The following is a 19,134-nucleotide window of genomic DNA, read 5'->3' as shown; positions in this document are numbered from 1 at the left end:
ACTTTTGTCCCGGGGAGAGGTTTTGGAAGAAAAAATGAATGATTTATATAATTCTTATCGGGCATTACATGCACTGAGTTTAGAACCAGAGGTTATGGATAGAATATGTGCGGATGTAGATCAGGCTGAGGATTTGGCGGACCAAATACGACAAGCCGTGGGACAAATTAAGTCCACGGTCCAGCCTGTCGGTGATCTACCATGTAAAGAAAATTTATTTACGTCCGGTGGAATAATAGGTCGGTTGCCTAAACTTGATTTACCCCATTTTGGTGGCGATTTGAGCCAATGGGTGGCATTTATTAATTTATTTGATAGTTTGGTTCATAATAGATGTGATTTAACACCTGCTCAAAAATTAGCTTATATGTTGGCTAGTCTCACCGGTGAGGCTAAGGGTTTGGTCCAACATTTGGAACTCATTGATAATAATTATTCCATAGCGCGGGATTTACTTATGCGTCGGTATCAAAACATCCGCCGGTTAGCGGATAATCATGTTGCGGTAATTTTAAACTTGCCACATATTAATAAAAATTGTAATTTACGGACTCACTTATTAAATCCTTTATTAGTGGCGATTAATGCGTTGAAAGGTTTAAATTTACCTATAGACAGTTGGTCGTTTATTTTATTGCATATTGTTTTGCAAAAATTAAATGTTGATATGCGTAACCGGTTCGAACAGGAATACGGCGGGGACTCTTCCACTCATCTCCCTTCGTTTGATGATTTTATTTGTTTTTTGGAGGATGAGTGTCGCAGGCAGGACAACGTCCCTTCGCCGTCGCCGGCCCCGGCCCACGCGAGGCCCCGGCCGCCGCCGGTGCGCGCGGAGCGCCGCCCGGACCAGCGAGTGTACAATGTAGTTGCGGCCCGGCAGCCGGACAATTGCTGCTCGTATTGTAGGGCCCCTGGTCACGGTGTAGTTTATTGTTATAAGTTTTTGGCATTACGTTTTCAGGCGCGACGTAATATTGTGCGATAGCGCAGGTGGTGTTACGGTTGCTTAGGTTCCCACCTCGTGTCGCAATGCAATTCTTCTCGACCGTGCAAGCAGTGTGGTGGTAATCACCACTCTTTACTTTGTGGCAACAGGATCGGGACGCCTCCGCCGGCTGCTCCGGCGCAGGACGCTGTTGTTAACAATCGATTTGGAGTTAAAAATGTTGATAATCAATGGGCAGGTGGTGTGCAGGTTAATAGACCTCGAGTTTATGGTCACACTGATGCGGAACCGCGGTGTATTCAATTGGCTAGTCGACTACATCACCTGGTGAGGGAGCTGCATTCATATTAATTTTTTGTAGGAGTCTATCGGTGTCCGCCAACCGCGCCGCTAGTGTGAAGTCGCGTATTTAGTGTTTTATCGGCCATCTCGGAAGTTATTTACGCGCGCATCGGAGTGTGTCGTCGATTGTTTTACGTGCTGAACACGTAGTAAATTAGTGAATCGGCCCGCGGAATTGTTAATTGTACTTTTTATTGATATTAGTGATCACGCGCTGACCGCGAGTTTTATTGTGAAGTGAAGGACGACGGTAATGGCGTCGCAGCGTGCCTGGCAGCAGTGGTGACAATACACATCGTAAATTGTCTCTTTTGCATTATCTTTTATTATCTATTATTCCCGTAAATATAGTTTTTCCTCCCCAAGGGGCCCCTATTGTTTTTATAACATTTGACTGACCGACACACCACATATTATGTGCAGTTTATGTTCTACGCAACGTGGTAATCTCAGGTATGTATCTAGGTTTGATATTACTATTGTAGTAATGGTAGCAGAGCGAAATAAATAACATACATAATTCGTACGTATACAGAGAGTGGTTCGCCGACCACTGGGTTTTTTGGGTATACGTAACACTTGTAGATTGTGGGCAAATTGTGGGCATTAATAACATTTGCGACTAATACTTTTAAGTAGAGTATTAATATATTTATACGCACAATAAATAAGTATTCCGATGTAATCTACTATATAAAAATAAGTCGGGTTTTCCTTCCTGACGCTATAACTCCAGAACGCACGAACCGATTTTCACGGTTTTGCATTCGTTGGAGGTCTCGGGCTCCGTGAGGTTTATAGCAAAGAAAAGGTGTCTCTGGTGGCGAAACGGAGTTCGCCGGTTTAAATATTTTCCTTTTCCAAGATAACATGAAGAGATACAAAAAAACATCCTGCAAATGATAGCTACGCTTTTTCCACCCACCAATCACATTCTAAACTGGTAGAGAAAAGAATTATTTATAATTCTGTCATTGAATGAGTGTTTCATTTTAGATTTCAATGGTCGTTTATAACAAAATCAATAACATATTGCATGCCAATCAAGGACACGAGCAATCAGTTTAAACATTTTAGACCAATATGTTTATGTTTATAGTATTAGTCGCCCACACCAGCTTTCATTGGTGTGATAAGTAAAGGATAAGTTTTTAAAAAATCCGTTCTTTGTTTCGGAATTTATTGACTCATATTACATATTCAACCAACATAAAAAAAATTCCCTCCGTATAATATTAACATGGAAAAACATGCGAGACAATAACGTATGTTCCCTAATTTTACACCCGAATATATCGCATATTAACAAGGCCACAGATCTAATCTATTCGATCAACGGTGCAATACCATCTAAATAATGGAATACGTTTCCCATCCTTCTTCAGGGATTGATTTTCCGGCCCCTATATTTGACGCTTATTGGATTCTGTATCCCGTTCGTGATTCACAGCGTCTTATTGAACTTTAAAGGTTTAATTAATGTCAAGTCGCTTCTTAATTTTCTGAACCTCTTTAATCTAGGTTATAGATAAGGCTAAATTAGTTTTAAGACTAGGTGTCCTTTTTTCCAATTAACTTCGTTCCGAACAAAACTATTGATTCAGGAAGAAAAATAAAGGATTTTTGTAAAATGCTCGTTAATTAAGATCTATTTCCAGTTATACAAAGACACGACTAACCCTCGTCAAACCACAAATAGGGCTTAACTCTAACGTCATGACATAACCCTTATGTAAGAATATAATTCAAAATTTAATATACGAGTAAAAATAAATATTCATAATGTTAGTTAATTATGGTGCGTGCTGTTGATATAAATATTCTATTTCAAGCTTAGCTCATAAAACATTCATCGTGACAGAATCCAAGATATCAACAGTACTAACGCAAAGTCTACAAATCTGAATTAAATACCCACACATAATTAAGACTACTTGTACATTTAGTAAATTACAATATTTGCTAAAAGTTGTGGTTAAATTATGAGACCCTTCATATCTTTGTAGAGTTAAAAGATATTCTAACTGTATGTTGCTTTTCACCTTTCGAGATAATTTTACCTATTGATCCCTTATACATTTCATCCCTTCATTTTAGATTTCGAATAGAAAGCCAGTAAAAAGCCGATTGAATAATATATTTTTATGGGGGCAAAACCGTGCTTACTATGCGAAGAGGGAAAAATCATCTCTAACATTTGGCCATTGTATTGCAAATTGTGAGTAAGACGCCTTTCCCTTCACTTATTTACATAAAAACTTTACTGAGTATTTTGTTCGTAAATTACTTTTATTTTGTTCGAAAGAACTATAATAATAGTCGTATGGAACGATAAACAGAAATTGCTTTCGGTGGACACGCTTAAACGATTCTCTCATCAAAACTGAAAGCCTTTGTTACTTGTCGACTTATTTTAAATGAGCTTGAAACCAACGGACCCATTTCTATCTATTTATATCATAAACCCAAGCTCGGTGACATTGAATAAAAACAAATCATTTTATTAATGTAAAGTCAAACGACAAAGTTAACGTTGTTTTAATGGCATACATTTCATAGCAACCAAGATTGAACCAACTAGTAATGCCTTTTCGAGAATTAAAAGTTAAAAGAGCTTAACGATATTCTGCATTGTATGATTTCTGAGAATCGTTTCAATAAAAACTATTTTCATTCGCAGCGAGGCCCAAACTTAGATTGAGATAAAGTTGGGATGGTATAAAACTCGTGGCATCGAAAGTTGCGGGCAGCTGTGGCGTACGCCGTACAGTCGTCACGTAAGCCTTCAATTACGAAACACTAGAGTGGCTTGCAACCGCCCAGGACAAAGTTCAGCGATTCTATCATCATTATCGTTCGGAGCGTTCACGAGAGGAAGAAATTTATTATTGTGCGAATACGGCTCCGATTCACTACGCTGCGTCGATAGACTACAAATAACATACTTTATTTTTATTTCCTACAGAATCAGTCAGATGGCAGAGACAACAAAGAGATGTGATTACATCAATACGTATCCTATGTTTGTTTTGTGTGATGTAATTTAGCGTAACGTGACAATCGATTGAGTGAAGCATAATCTGTCCAGTCTGTTACTTATTTTTGTCATAGTAAACTTAAACTTATTAACTTTCCTGCCTACTGTATAGATATATTAAACTTGGTAAGTAATTGTATTGCTTTATTAATTCACCTCGCTCTATGTAGCTATTAAAAGCTCGCCATCGCCAAAACATTATTTATTATAATATTAAAAGAGGATCCATTAAAATACTCACCACTCAATTAGGCTTCAATTGTAATTGAAAATCTTAGTTTTAAATTGAAAACTGAATATAAAATTTATATCTTAATAATAGAGTCTGTTACATATTACGTTAATAATAAGATCCCTCTCTTTTGTTACTGAAAATCCCTTTAACTAAGAAAACTGCAAACATTTTACTATTTTAATTATAAAACTTTTAGCGTCGAAAAAATGAGTATCGCTTCCATACCCCACAACTTAAGCATTAATCCTAGCGCCGCTCGCAAGTTAAGCGGATTATGAGGAACAACGACATCGCAGTAAACCTCAGCATAAGCAGAGCTTCGCATATCAACGAGCCAAATGTAGTCAAGGCGTGCCTGGAGTTGCACTTACTGCGTCTCAAATATGTATCAAGCTGTAGGCAAATAGCATCTGCCGGTAGTGAGCCGTCGACAGACGTATATTTATTACTATTTTACGAATTAATCGGTTTGCTAAAAGCTATTTGGCTGTGCGAATTATTTAGTAAGATTTACTCCGGCATGGTTAAGTATTTGCACTGTATTGGATATTAAAGAGGCACACATAAGTTCTCATTGGAAGTAATTACAATATTACCAATTTATTACAATTTATTTGTACGGCTATAAAGTCGTATTAATTTTGTTATTTAATTAAAAATGATAATTTATAATGTTGCTCTATTAAAACCTTAATTTTTTTAGCAATTTACATAAAATCCAAAGGCAGAACAATATTTCTGACAGATTTTTATTTAATAAAAAAATTTATTGGGCGGTATTTTAACTCCAAAAGGTGAACCTTTACTTCGATGAAAGGTTAATCTTTGTATGCAATCAACGATCTGGTCGATGATTAGCTCGATTTAATGAGGAAAATAACGTGAGAAGGGACGCTTTGCTTGCAATTTGATTTCACTAACGCCCATTAATTGAAGACTCTTGTTATAAGCACCGGGTTCTTATAATCTTCACTAAACTTATACCAGTTATTTCATAATTGTATCTTTATTTTATAAATAAAAATTTTATTAGGTATATATAGTAGGTATATATAGTTTATAACAAACAATTTTACGAATCATTGTTGTTTTTAATATTAAGTATTATGGATTTTACCCAAAAAAATATAATATAATTCACGAAACGAGCGGCACATTTAAATAATAAATAATGAATAGGTAATTGCCTACTTTTCATTTCATCGTTGGTCAAAAAATTAACCAAATAATTTTACACGAATCATTCAAAATTATTTAGTAAAAGTTGAACAACAAACCAACCTGTGAACATAAAAACTACTGTTAATACTATTAGTCTCCAAATGCTACGCCGATTTGAAAATTGTTGAAATCAAAATCCTTCAAAATTTCAAATTCATATTCAATATATTTCACAAATCAATAGGTTAGCAATGGCAATTAGCGTCGCAATACAAACCTGCTGAAAACAATGATTGTTAGTCAAGTTAAACTCATTTTAACGAGCTACGACCTTTCACTAATAACGTAACTTTTGAATCACACCTGATGAGACAATATTATATTGAATCAATTCAATAGATATTGAAATTCGGCAGCTTGTTATACGAGTAAGTAACAAAGTTTATGCGAAGGTTGAAAATTCTGATTGATATTTATACAATTCTAGTGCTGAATTGTTTTCACGATTTATAAGTACTTATGCTGTTTTGTGTGAATTAATAAATACTATTCCAAATTTTCATTAAAATTTATTTAAAAATATGTAAGCTCAGCTCACTTTCAAAATTATATTCCTATTCAAAAATATTGTCTATTATTGAGTCTATCTTAATCATTTAATCTTGTCTAGCATAGCCAAAATATCAATCTTAACAAGATGTTTTGCGTGTACACACCACATGCAATAAACCTAGGATTTAATTAAGTATAGGGCTAAGGCATTTAAAAAATTACAATGCGTGATCAACCATAACTACCTTATTAATACAATTATGCGTTTACGAAACGAGCCCGTGTATTATAATTTATGGGCATAGTCAATAGCTATATTATTCATTTTGCCAATGCCATAAAGCGGATCATCACAATACAGAACGTTCTACATCAAGTACAGATCGCTTTCACACGTCAAGTGCAATTAACTCCATACAGAATCCTAGGAAGTAGTATCGTAGAAAGTTATAAAGCGAAGTCACAATACCGGTCATCGTAAACAAATCCGGCATCCAGCGTGTTGTAGTACAGCAGGAACGCCAAAAGCGAACTCGCCGCCGTCACCCACTGATCCATTGTGACGTGCTCGCTACATCACTTTATTTATCACCATTTCTGCAACAATAAACAACATCGGTCAATGATCAGATATAGCGGGGATTTATTGTTTGCACCTGGTTTGTGCGTGTAGCAGGCCGTACTGGTTATTGCAATACAATTACATTTATTTGTAACTAGAGGTCCGCACCGGCTTCGCCCGTGGTACATATTTCGCAATAAAAGGTAGCCTATGTCCTTTCTCGGGTATCAAAACATCTCCATACCAAATTTCATGCAAATTGGTTCAGTAGTTTAGGCGTGATTGAGTAACAGACAGACAGACAGAGTTACTTTCGCATTTATAATATTAGTATGGATCTAATATAGTATTCAAATGAAGTGAAAATGGGGAAACAGTTAGAACATAATATAATTAATAAGATAGTTTCTCAATAATCTAGTTAAAGAAAATTCTCATAGGAATGATATGTAGCGGCAAAAAGTAGCCTATATTTCACTCTCTAGGCTCTCAGGTGTCCATGCGAAGAACGTATAAAAATCGCTCCTTTAAAAAGCGAAATAAAAAAAAAGCAGATGCACTTTCGCATTTATAATATCAAAAAGTATAGGTTTAAATTATAAATATTTCACATAATATTTACAGTTTACAAACGCATTATCTTGTTAAAAAACGAATACAAAGCTGTTATGTGTTGATTATTTTTTAATTAACAGTAAGTAAACAAATAATTAAAGTAATGAAAAGTATCCCAAAGCTTTCATAATAAAAGGGTAAATATTAAAAGATAGCGAAAAAATTCTTATGCATTTCTACGTCCGCTTGGACAACTTTTCACAACACAAATTTCCTCCGTTATTGTTCATTTAATTGAAAAAGTTTTGAAAGAGCTTTTTTTATTAAATACTAAATAAATCGCTGTGGTTTGTTTATTATCTATGATAAAATGGCAACGTTCTGCTTACTTCACTAAGGCCACGATTGCTTATTCCTTTCATACCACTTTCATACCCTTTTCCGCCGTAGCATTGTGGTGAGCTCTTAAACTGTACTTTATTGCTTATAGCTGGACTCGCCTATCTCCTAACCTCAACATTCTATTATAGTCATTAGGCTTTTGCACTTATGAGCTTTGGCACTATGCTTTAACTAAGGCTGATTTGGCGATTCATTTATATTATCTATTTATATTATATCCACATTCATAAAAAGTACATTTTAATTGCAATTCAGCGTAGACCAGTTTTTTTCCAACTCAATGTTAATTCCTTTTCATAGCAATTCAAAGCTGAAATCGTAGAATTCGATACCTATGCAATTCAGTATTTTTATCAGTAAATGAGATAGGTAGTTTTATAGCTCATAAGATTGTATGTGCGCTATTTTCGCATCTTAGGTGTACTTTTTTGTAAGTAAGTATATTGAAAGGGTATAAAACATCAATTAGTTTATAATAAAATAATCATTTGTATATCATGATAGTCTATAGAAAATAGATCGTAAATAATATAACCTGTACCAGGTACCTATATATTTATATTTAAGTCATATCGTACACGGTTATTGTCTATTATTCTAACAACAAAAGACTAAAATCTTGAACAGTATAATAATGACCTCTTTAATTTCTCACGAGACTATAGTTGGAATAAAATCGCAACCTAGATTTCAAGTTGTCAATTCCGGCCGGTAAATTAAATACTCCTTAGGTTATTTTCAATGCCCCAATTATAATTATGTTTTCGAAAAGAAGATTATAAACGAGACAATAAGAGATAGAAAAAGTTTTAAATTTTAATATCTAATTTTAATAGGGAGGTAAATAAAGAACTGAATGATTAATCAGCATGTAATCAAATATTGTGCAAATTGACTGCAGATGTGTAAATGACTGAACTAATACATTTACTTATATGGATTTAATGAACAAAAATCAAAATTAGTAGGTAAGTAAATATTTAGCGGTAAAAAGGTCGTAGAAAGTCGTAATAGAGCTAAATAAAGAGACCGAATTTAATCATTATTCTGACAAAACGAAATCTAAAAATCTTATTCATAAAGCGTTCATTGACCTTTAAGTCAACGTGATAAAAGGAACACGTCTGCGTGGTTATTTACGATTAAACCCGCTCTAAGTAATATAAAGTAGCTGTTTTAAGAAATAAATATCCATTAGTTTAATCTCTAAAGCTCTTTCTACTTTGTTCCAACTAAATTATTTAGATGACTCTGAAAATCCATACCTACAAGAAAAATCTAAACCGTAACATTAGTAAACTTTTCTTCTATTTTTATTGGACACGCCACATTTTTTACTTAGCAGAAATATAATCCTTAATCTCCGCCATTACAGGAGCTGTTGGATTTATGCTGTAACGTTGTTTTAACACCCCTTTTACCTTCCCTTATCTTGTTTCTTTTCTTTTCTTCAGGACTGACATGATGAAAAGAATATTGCAGTTTCTTTAACATAACATATAGGTAAGTATTCTACACAAGATGTTCCTTTAAATAAGACAAATAAGAACTGAAAGACAGAAATTTGTCTGAAGAAAATTACAAAAGAAAAGGTGAGGAGGTAACATAAAATTACGAATCCCTAATTATTTTATACTGCATTGGCATTAAAAGTATAGAAACTAATAAATTTTCAAAAGAGAATTCATAGAATTTAATTTTTGGCATACAGTCTGAACCGAGGAGGTGCAGATGACCAAGCGATATGCCAAAAGGCACGTTTGAACGCCTTCGTTAGTTGCATGTCTGTAGATGCCGCCTGAACTAACCGTTTTTCCCATTGGGAATTGTTTTTAAAACGATGACTCTTCGTTTCTTAAATAACTTTTCGCAATTTATGTCAAGTGAATATAACGAAAGAATAGTGGCTTTATAATTAACGAGAGATTAGTTTGACTCGATAATATAATTTGCAATAATATTTGCTAGAATGCGCTACAGAATTTAGGAAGTTTAAAAGTAATTCAAATTTGCGTTCTAATCTAATTTGAAAGATATAAACAAAAATATATGAAAACGCTTCGCCTAGTACACCTTTTAAATCAGCTGACATGTTGTAAATTACTGATATAAAATGAAAATAAATTTTAACATATTCTAATTTTTTAAGTACCTAGGAGGATTAATACATCATCAATAATCAATATTAATAAACTTGAGGAACAATTCGTATAACAAAAAACATTATCTTGAATAATAAATGTAAAATATTTAAATAATAATAAGTATAATAACTTAAACTAAAATAACTTCATATACCTATACTTCCTGCTAAAGATATTGCCACCGAAAAGGTAAAAAATATCACCGGTTTTTCCAGCGCGATTCTAAAACAATATACTTATTACTTATCCTATAAGTACTTCGTTGACGTAAATAAGTGATTCTGAACAACGCGTTCGAAACATTATTCACGTCGTCACATTAAACAGATTTACGCCCGTCCTCCTCTTTCAAGGTTTTTCAATTTTAACTTGATATAAAATAATGACATAATGAATAATGCTCTTACATTTCAGACCTTATGAGTATAATGTTAAAGAACGTATTTTAGGAAACAGTATCTTAAAGGAAGATGGAAAAGACAATCAGGAATAGTATTCTATGTATAGATAAATCTGTGAACTGATAAAGGAAAGCATTCACACACCTATAAAATACCGAAATATAAACAAATTTTAAGTACGCATATTTATTGTAAGTAGTTATATGAAAATTTTTAATAAAATACCTTAAAATGGAACGGACTCTACAGCTCTGTTCATGCAGAGATTCCTCGGAAAATCATTTCATATTTAACTTCATAAGAAAGCTTTTAAAAATATTTTTGCGAACGCCTTGTCCACGTCACATGCGACTATCCATTGGGAATAAAAGTTATCACGTTAGCAAGATTTATGGTTCTCCTGCATCCGTTCAAGTTCCGTCGATTGCTTTAAAACGTAATGCATTTGATTTGAGGTTATTGTCGTAGACTTGGTTCGGTAAATAACGAGAAACGATTTGGAAATACTAACACATTTAGAAGACAAAATACCTGCCAACGTTCCTACGAATTTAGCCTGCATTCTTTGCTGAACTCGCTTACCCTATATACCTTGAATTACATAAGATAAACTTCGCTAACAAATATAAACTTAAACGTAGATATATTATGTAGAAAATGCTTCTATCAAGGCATCGAACTCGGTTAAGTATTTGTTAATCAAATTGTGTCGGATACATTAAATTTCTAGCTTTTTGTTCCCCTGTGCTGATATAACATTTGACAATTGAGAAGATATCAAGAATCGAAGATATCGATCGATTCTTTCAATCTCAAAACTGTAATAATATGAAGATTGAAGTGAAAACTAATTCAAATAACTAAGGATGTTCACGTTATAAAATTCAATTATTTATATTCAAACATGTTTCTAGGCTTCTTAATGGCCGATACTAATCACAAAATATACAATGCACCTTAGCAAGTCGATATATTTTATTATGTTTTTAATTTTTAATACTAATTATTTGTCTTGTTTGTGTGAGTTTCTTGAAGGAGCATTTAGCCATTCATCTTTGTTACTTATCTTTTAAAACGTTTCTATTTTCTGATTATAAGGAAAATCCTTTGATATTAATTAATTATCTTTGTCACTTAATTACATTCAAATCAATAATACTAAATAGATTATTTGCAATGACACGATTTGTTAATTTTGGGCGTCAAAGCTCAGTTTAATTAATGTTTGAAAACTATTAGATATACATAAGCACAACATTAATAGACTATCACCGCAATGTTCCACAAATAATATCAATACCAATCAAGAATAAATTGGGGCGCAAAAATAAAACATTTGCAATTACGGCGATCGTTAAGTAAACCATCAACAGTTAAGATTAACGTATGTGTTAACAGAAATTGCCAACAATTCCGAAGAATATAATCCGAGCAAACGAGTAATATCTCAGTAACATTTGTTATGGCAGAATGAACCAATCGCCGGGAGCAAATAAAGCGAAGTTTGTGGAGCGAAAATAGACAAAGAATCAGATACAGGTAAATAATCCCGCTTGACTTGGGCAGAGGAAGCGTTTGCACTATTATCTTCAAGACTGCTTTCGTACACTAAACGAAAATAGAGATGTTTACTTAAAGTGGGGCACATACGTAGCATTGGCACAATTGATATTATTCAACATTCGATAAGGTTTGTTTCAGACGGAGAAACCAAAATCGGGATGTTTTAATCGTAGACTTTTCTTGATAAATTTTACAAGTACTATATCTATACTATAATATTATAAAGAGGAAAGGTTTGTATGTATGTATATATGTATGTATGGTTTTCACGCATAAACTACTGGACCGATTTTGATGAAATTTGGCACAGATAATCTTCAGACCCTAAGAAAGAACATAGGCTACCTTTTATTGCTAAAAACGTACCACGGGCGAAGCCGGGGCGGACCGATAGTTTTATACATATAGTAGATTACCTAGTAGAGCTTGATTAAAATTATATAGCTTATAGAATATCAATTCATTACAACGATTTTGTACTATAGATAGCTGATAAATAAATAATTAATATATCGACGATATTTTATTTCGTTTAGAGACTATATTATTGTTTTTATGGAGAATGGCAATTCATTCAAATACAGTATGTCGCACTATATACATAAATATCAAAGATAATAATGAAATTTATATTGATTTGACAGATTAAAAACATAAGATTAATAATTTATAATATTAACGATAATTAAGATATAAATAGGTAATAAATATCTGTTTATCTTTTCGAAAAGAACTTCATAGCCTCTATTTATATTTACAAACTCTGATTATTATTTTTATTGAAATCTCTACGGTGACTATTTAAGCATAGAAATTAAATTATAACAGTAAAATAGTGTAACTAATAAAACATTCTAAGAAATAGTTGATAAAAATCGCTCGCTTTTGCTTTCATAAGTCCCTTTTTTAGAATAACGTAAATAGTATTTATTTTTAAACACTGATTTCGCAATAAATAATAATGAATTAGAAATACATAAGAACCATAAAATATTAAAAATTCAATAGCTTTCGGGAGACGAATAAGTCGTCTTACAAGTTGATCTCTGGTGGTAGGCATTTCTATAAAACGACGAGGTTTAACTCATGAAATGTAAGACACTTTTTTCGTGTAGGATTCTTACGTTTAACGACTAACATTATTCTTGGGCGAAAGAAGCTCAGCGCTTTATGTCTACGTCTGGGTTAAACTGTTATATAAATATATGTTCAACTAGGTTACACTTACAAACTTAGCTATGTGTGTACCAAATTGCCTCTGAATCCTATTGGTTTTGCGTTATTCGGTACATACAACTTTTACAACTAGGTACATATTATATATTTTAGTAAGAAGCCATACCATAGGCTTGGGATAGGGTAGGGATATCATATTTTAACCTAAACTAAAAAAACGTACATAATATTGTTATAGATATTATGGTTCTGTCTCTATTTTAATATTGACAAAAAAATTAAGCCAATGCATTATACTGGCATCTTTTAGCACAGCATGTTTGCATGCAACAGAGTTCAAACTACCTACTTCTAAATACTTAATTCTAACAGATTAAATAAAATAAAGTAATTGTAAGCCAATTGGACCGAATGTAATACAATTATTGTGAAGTCTATAAACCAAAAATGCTTTTAACGTAATGAATTATAATTTAAATGATTATTTCGTAAACTTAGTACTTAAAATAAGGATGATCAAAATGTTAATTCTTCTGCAAAGCGTTCATGAGTCTAACCAGTACCATAACTAAAAATATTTTATGCAAGTTAAATGAATAGCAATTATGAGCTTTTTATATTTCAAATGAAATCTTCAAATAAAGCGAATTTGCCATTAAATAAATCGCATTTAAACCTACCCGTCCAAAAGAGTAGTAGAACCTATCTTTAACTTACAACACGACACTTCTTTGTATTCAAAGAATTCTTTTTAGTTCCTACGCTTAAGTTTCGTAGAAACTTGAAGATACAAGCGAATTTTATATAAGACGCAACTGTAAAATAGTGAGGAAGAAAAACAAATAGACTGAAGATAGCGCTCGAAATTGTGATATTAAAATAACAATTCTTTTAATAGCGCAGCCGTTTGTACACTGTTTTAATCTATTATTCTTCAATTTAATGTACATTTAATACTCCAGTCTAGGGATTCAACAAATTGAAATGCTATGTTTATCTTCAGTTGTTTTTATTTTAATATAAAAGCAATTCATATCATCATCTTTTTAAAAATCGTTCCAATTTCGCGTAAATCGTAAATATAAACAAGTATTCAACGCAATTTCAAATAATATCCATTTCATTTCCCAAATACAAAAACAAAGCCGTCATTAAATCACAAACACGTAAATTCATAATTCATACGACAGCCTGAATTTTCACACAAGATTAACGCCCAATTCTTTTCTCGGTGACGTTTTAAAGGTGATAAATTTCATACTGGCTCGTTACACCCGCGAGTAGGCAGGAATTTATCGGTAGTACTAGTCAGTTACAGATATGAGGGGTGGGCTAAGCACATAGATTTGCTGAACACTCTACGTGTCTTATCCACGTATAGTAGTATCCTAATAACTAAGATGCATTATGGTGAAGGTCCATTGTAGTTGACTTTAAACCGAATATTATGGAAGCAACAACTGTTACTTATCAGGATTCACTTCATATTTTTCTTTCCTATGTAAAAACTAATCATCCTACTATTTTATTCCTATTAAGTAATTTAATTTTACTTTTTCGAGCTCTGTCCAGGAGCCCGGAATTAAAAATAAAATATATTATACCCTGCAGAAATAATATATCTAGAAAAAATTAAATAATATCTCTTTTTAACTGGATTCTAAAAGCAAAAGACAAGGTTCTATTGCCGTCTTTTTGTTTTTGTGTAACACAAAAACAAATATTAAAAGTAAAATTTATTGATATTTTCGGAAATTTTACTAAATCTTATTTAAGAAAATTTTGTTTTTGTATAATTTGTTTTTAACTTGACCGTCATCAATGCCTTAAAAGTGTAAAGTATTTTTTTTCTAATGAAGTAAAAAGCAACCTGATTCTCTTAGACATTTTTTCCATGCTCAAAAAAAATATCTTGAGAACATTATAGCCTTTTCAAATTGAATAAATTGGGATTATCATACGGTAGTAGATAATAAAAAGCATTCATAATCAAATTCCCATTGAGTACCTAGTACGCTGCAAAGGGAATTATATTACAAAAAGTTATTTCGGTTTATTATAATACGATACAAAATAAAGAGCTGAAGTAAATCAAATAACATTATATATTTATTTTATAAACGATCCATCAAAGCCCACATTAAAAATCCCGTAGGATTCTATCCCAAAAGATAAACATTATAACGCTTTTATACGCAATAACTTCGAAATATTTTCTCGTCTTTATCTAATTTAACGTGAAATGGTCTTCGGAATAAAATATAATTAACTTTGTGAAAGTTATTCCTTTAAGTAATAATCGCACATAATTTTAATGAACTAATGGTTAGCTCTGGTTTCAATTGGGATGAACCGAAATACAATGTGTTTGATGACGTTATTAATTGATATATAATTGGACTTTTCTATGGATTTTATTGACAATTTGTGTAGAAATCGTATTTATATCCATCCAAAAGGATTTTATAAATGTATAACTCGAGATAAACGAAATAAGAGAAAGCTGTACATTTAATATGCTTATTTACAGCCCATCGGACTTTTTACCAGACATTGGTGGATGCAATTTTGTGGGTTTTTAACAGAACATCTTACTGTACTCTATCATGTTTTTCACAGTTGTGACGTTGAAAAATTAATCGAGATATGTTTCTGGTATCCACGTGATTTATCATTAACATACAATTGCAACATTTATACATAGGTACCTATTTTTAATTTTTTATAAGTCTGTATATTTGGTGGTACATTTGTGTGATTTAAAAATTAGTATAAAACATATATAAACGTGTACATAGCATATGTTTTGTAATTGCATTATAAGAATAAACTCCTGTTTCAAGTAAACAATCAATTTTGTCATCATTAATATACCCCAAGAACGTTGCCCAAAATATATTCCAAGTATTTCCAAGAAAAAGTTCAAAGTAAATATGAAATCCTTATTCCACCAGTAACAGACTCTAAATCTTCCCATTAGGACATCAAATAGCCATAATGATAATAATATAACGATTTTTCACCAGGCAGAAATCGCAAATTATTTACAAACTTTTTATATTGCTTATAAAGGGAATTTGTAATTAAAATGTTTGATATTTCCATGTACAGTAATCAAAACTTGTTTTATTGTCATAATAGACGGATTCAATTAAAAACAAACATCACACGTAAAGCAATAAGCGTAAACATGCACACTGACACATCATAAAAATTCCTATAACCTGCTACGCTGATAAAAAACTTCATTGTCTGAATTCCTGGTCGTAAACACGCGAAACACTAAAAATGAGGAAAATGTGCGCACCTGAACGCTAAAATGTGAATTTGCTAGCTGTAAAATTTATATATTGACAATAATATCATTAGTATGCGATCTATCCACGCTCGCTTCACGTGTGATCGTTAAATGTTCCATAACATTGGGACTATAAAACCGCAGATATCACGTATTGGGTGACAACTGTACCCGAAATATTCCGAAGACGCCGATATCTTTTATTAATACCTTCAACCTTAATTTTGCTTGTTACGAGTCTACGAATGTGCTACGAAATCGCTACGGATAATTATATCAGATCCGTTCTGTTTATTTATTTAACGGAAATTGATCAACATTAATTTAAAAATTGAAGATTTTAATAATATGATTTTAATAATTTATAGATAAATAAATAAAAGCTATTCGAGTATTTCTTTTTTAATTTTCAATTTAACAAACACATAATAATTATGTTGGTTATGTTTTGTATTCATGAAATGACAATTTAGCGCAGAATAAAAATAAAAATAACTAACTGACTTGTGTAATGTTAAGCTAATTAAAATAAATTGTAAGACAATATGAAATGCAGCGATTACAGTAAATATTGTTATGAAATTCCGTTTTGCGGTTGACGAACAACAGTCGATTTTTTTGTGTAAATGCATTATATTATTGGTTCCTTAAATTAATTTTACCTTCTAATTAAAATCCTTTGTTCACTTCATTTGTAAATTCATCTTATTTAGACACAAACGAATCTCCCGCTCTGAAATCATATGTCCCAATGTTTATAATCGTCAGTCATAAAACAGTTTATATTTCGTTTCACAGCACGTCGGCCCGCCACATTCGATAGTGATGTGTTTAAACCGGCTTAATAACTCTGTCATTACAAAGGGCCGCGAGGTGTGACGCGTGCCGGCACGCCGAGGCCATAGCCGAGTTGTCGAGGAGACCCCTGCTCACCGACTGACGTTGGTGTACACGACACATCTGCATTTAACAAGTCGCTATCGTTATGCGACTAATCGATTGGTCGGAGCGAGTAGAACTGTCTGTCCTTCTCCCCTCTTCTCTTTCTCAAACCGCGCATGCGCTCAACTTTTCCTAATTTAAAAGTGGCGGAAAGTAAATAAACTCATACGAACAGTTTGTCAAGAGGACACGAGAAGCGATAGAAAAATATATCAGACAACAATATATTATTTATATTACTTTAATGTAAATAAAGTCTCGTTGAATAATTAAAGAGCAACTACATCACGTTTTGCGAAAAAAGTCGCTAATCTTCAGCAAAGAATAGAGGAGATCAAGGAAACGTCACTTGTTGCGCAGTGACTTTGTTCATGCGATGAAAAGCCACGCACGTAGCTGCACGCCATTCCCATTTGTTACTTAACCGGTAATTATGAATGCTTACCACAAACATCATGTTCATGTGACAGCCGCAAAATTTTGATTTACCTCTACTTTTACACCGAAATATAAGTATTAGCTATTCAAATTCTAACTAATTGCAATTAAAGGGAAACGCAAAGAGAGATATAATAATTGGAATAGAAGTTCGAGTACCATTCAAAAATACAGAAAAATTAAATTCAAAAATTGTTGCGAATATAATGGATAGAATGGATTTAAAAAAACCCGTTGTGGAAGCAAGCGCTTTTTGAATGCAATATAAGTGCTCTCTTGAACATTTTAAATGAATAATTTTCAGAGATTGAGTGTATTCAGTAAAATAAATATTTTATGAAAAAATTGTGAGGATGAATTCATTATGATTTTCCACAAATTACATCAATGGATTTTGTAATTGCATTGAGGTATCTTAGAAATAAAACGCGCCTATTTAAAGTATGATGCTTTCGCCTGAAATAATATCCTACAATAGATACGTATAACTTAAACAAAACTTTTGGAATAGTGTGTTCATATTCCTTAAACAAACCCTGCTATTTAATGTAATAAATACGAAAATTTCAATTAATTTAATTTGAAGATTTGGGCCGGGAAGGACTAAATAAATGTGTATTTAACTACGACACAGAGATATGTCTAGTCAGCAAGACAGTAGAATAGCACAATTAATGTTCTATTTATAGGAGTAGATCGCAAGCAAACCCGAGAATTGTAGCTATAGCATATAAAAGGACTGTTTTAAAAATACTCTACCCAAAAATATATCAAACAACATAAATTCTAAACGCACAAAGTATAAGAAAATATGGAATTAAATTTTTCCCATACTCGAAAATCACTTAGGAAAAGAGCATCCACAAAGAGCATTAAAATACGAAAAACGTATAAGTCGATGTTTGATTCACAAAGCAGTGAATATCTAAAGCTTGGTGGGACACTTAAAGGGGCTCCAATACTTTCAGCTGAGTGCCCGCGATATTCGTATTCCTTCGGACGGCCAGCGTAAACCCTTTCTATAACTTTTATAAGCAATAGTCAATATTATGTATCGAAGTGACAACGTTGCGTTTACTAGATTATACTTATTTGGTTTGTTACGATATTTCCGTAAAGCTTCGTTGTAAGGAAAATATTCAAAATAAATTTTATTACAGTTTTTTTCAGCATTTGAAAGTATCCATTAAATTATCTAATACATGTATGCATATAAAGTGAAAGTATACTCAAAAACTCAGTGACAAATCGTGAATTCTAGAAAACTGCTTGACCTATAAACATGGATTTTGTAATTGAGGTAGCTTGTAAGCAGGAGATTTCACGGCAGGGCCGGATTAAGAGGGCTCTTGCAAGTTTTTATTAGCACTCTCTTTT

The 19,134-nt window shown here is 32.5% G+C and overlaps 1 protein-coding gene across 1 annotated transcript in view; it reads right to left on the bottom strand.

The window, feature by feature from the left end:
• Positions 1-17,299, bottom strand: part of LOC149909019 (protein O-mannosyl-transferase Tmtc1-like) — an 86,145-nt gene extending 68,846 nt beyond the window's left edge. Inside the window, exons 1-2 of the mRNA XM_090120598.1 lie at positions 17,040-17,299; positions 6,746-6,873 (exon numbers count right to left, since the gene is read on the bottom strand). Of these exons, the coding sequence (XP_089976724.1) occupies positions 6,746-6,834 (89 nt within the window). The 5' untranslated portion in view covers positions 6,835-6,873; positions 17,040-17,299. The remainder of the gene's footprint in view (positions 1-6,745; positions 6,874-17,039) is intronic.
• Between the last annotated feature and the right edge of the window lie 1,835 nt (positions 17,300-19,134).

The sequence above is a fragment of the Colias eurytheme genome, chromosome 4, assembly GCF_061535395.1.
Source record: "Colias eurytheme isolate Ceu_HAF_F1 chromosome 4, ilColEury1 Martin Lab GWU primary, whole genome shotgun sequence".
Classification (NCBI taxonomy): Eukaryota; Metazoa; Arthropoda; class Insecta; order Lepidoptera; family Pieridae; genus Colias; species Colias eurytheme.
Note: the sequence above shows the minus strand (reverse complement) of the source record. Positions and strands in the feature narration are given on the sequence as shown.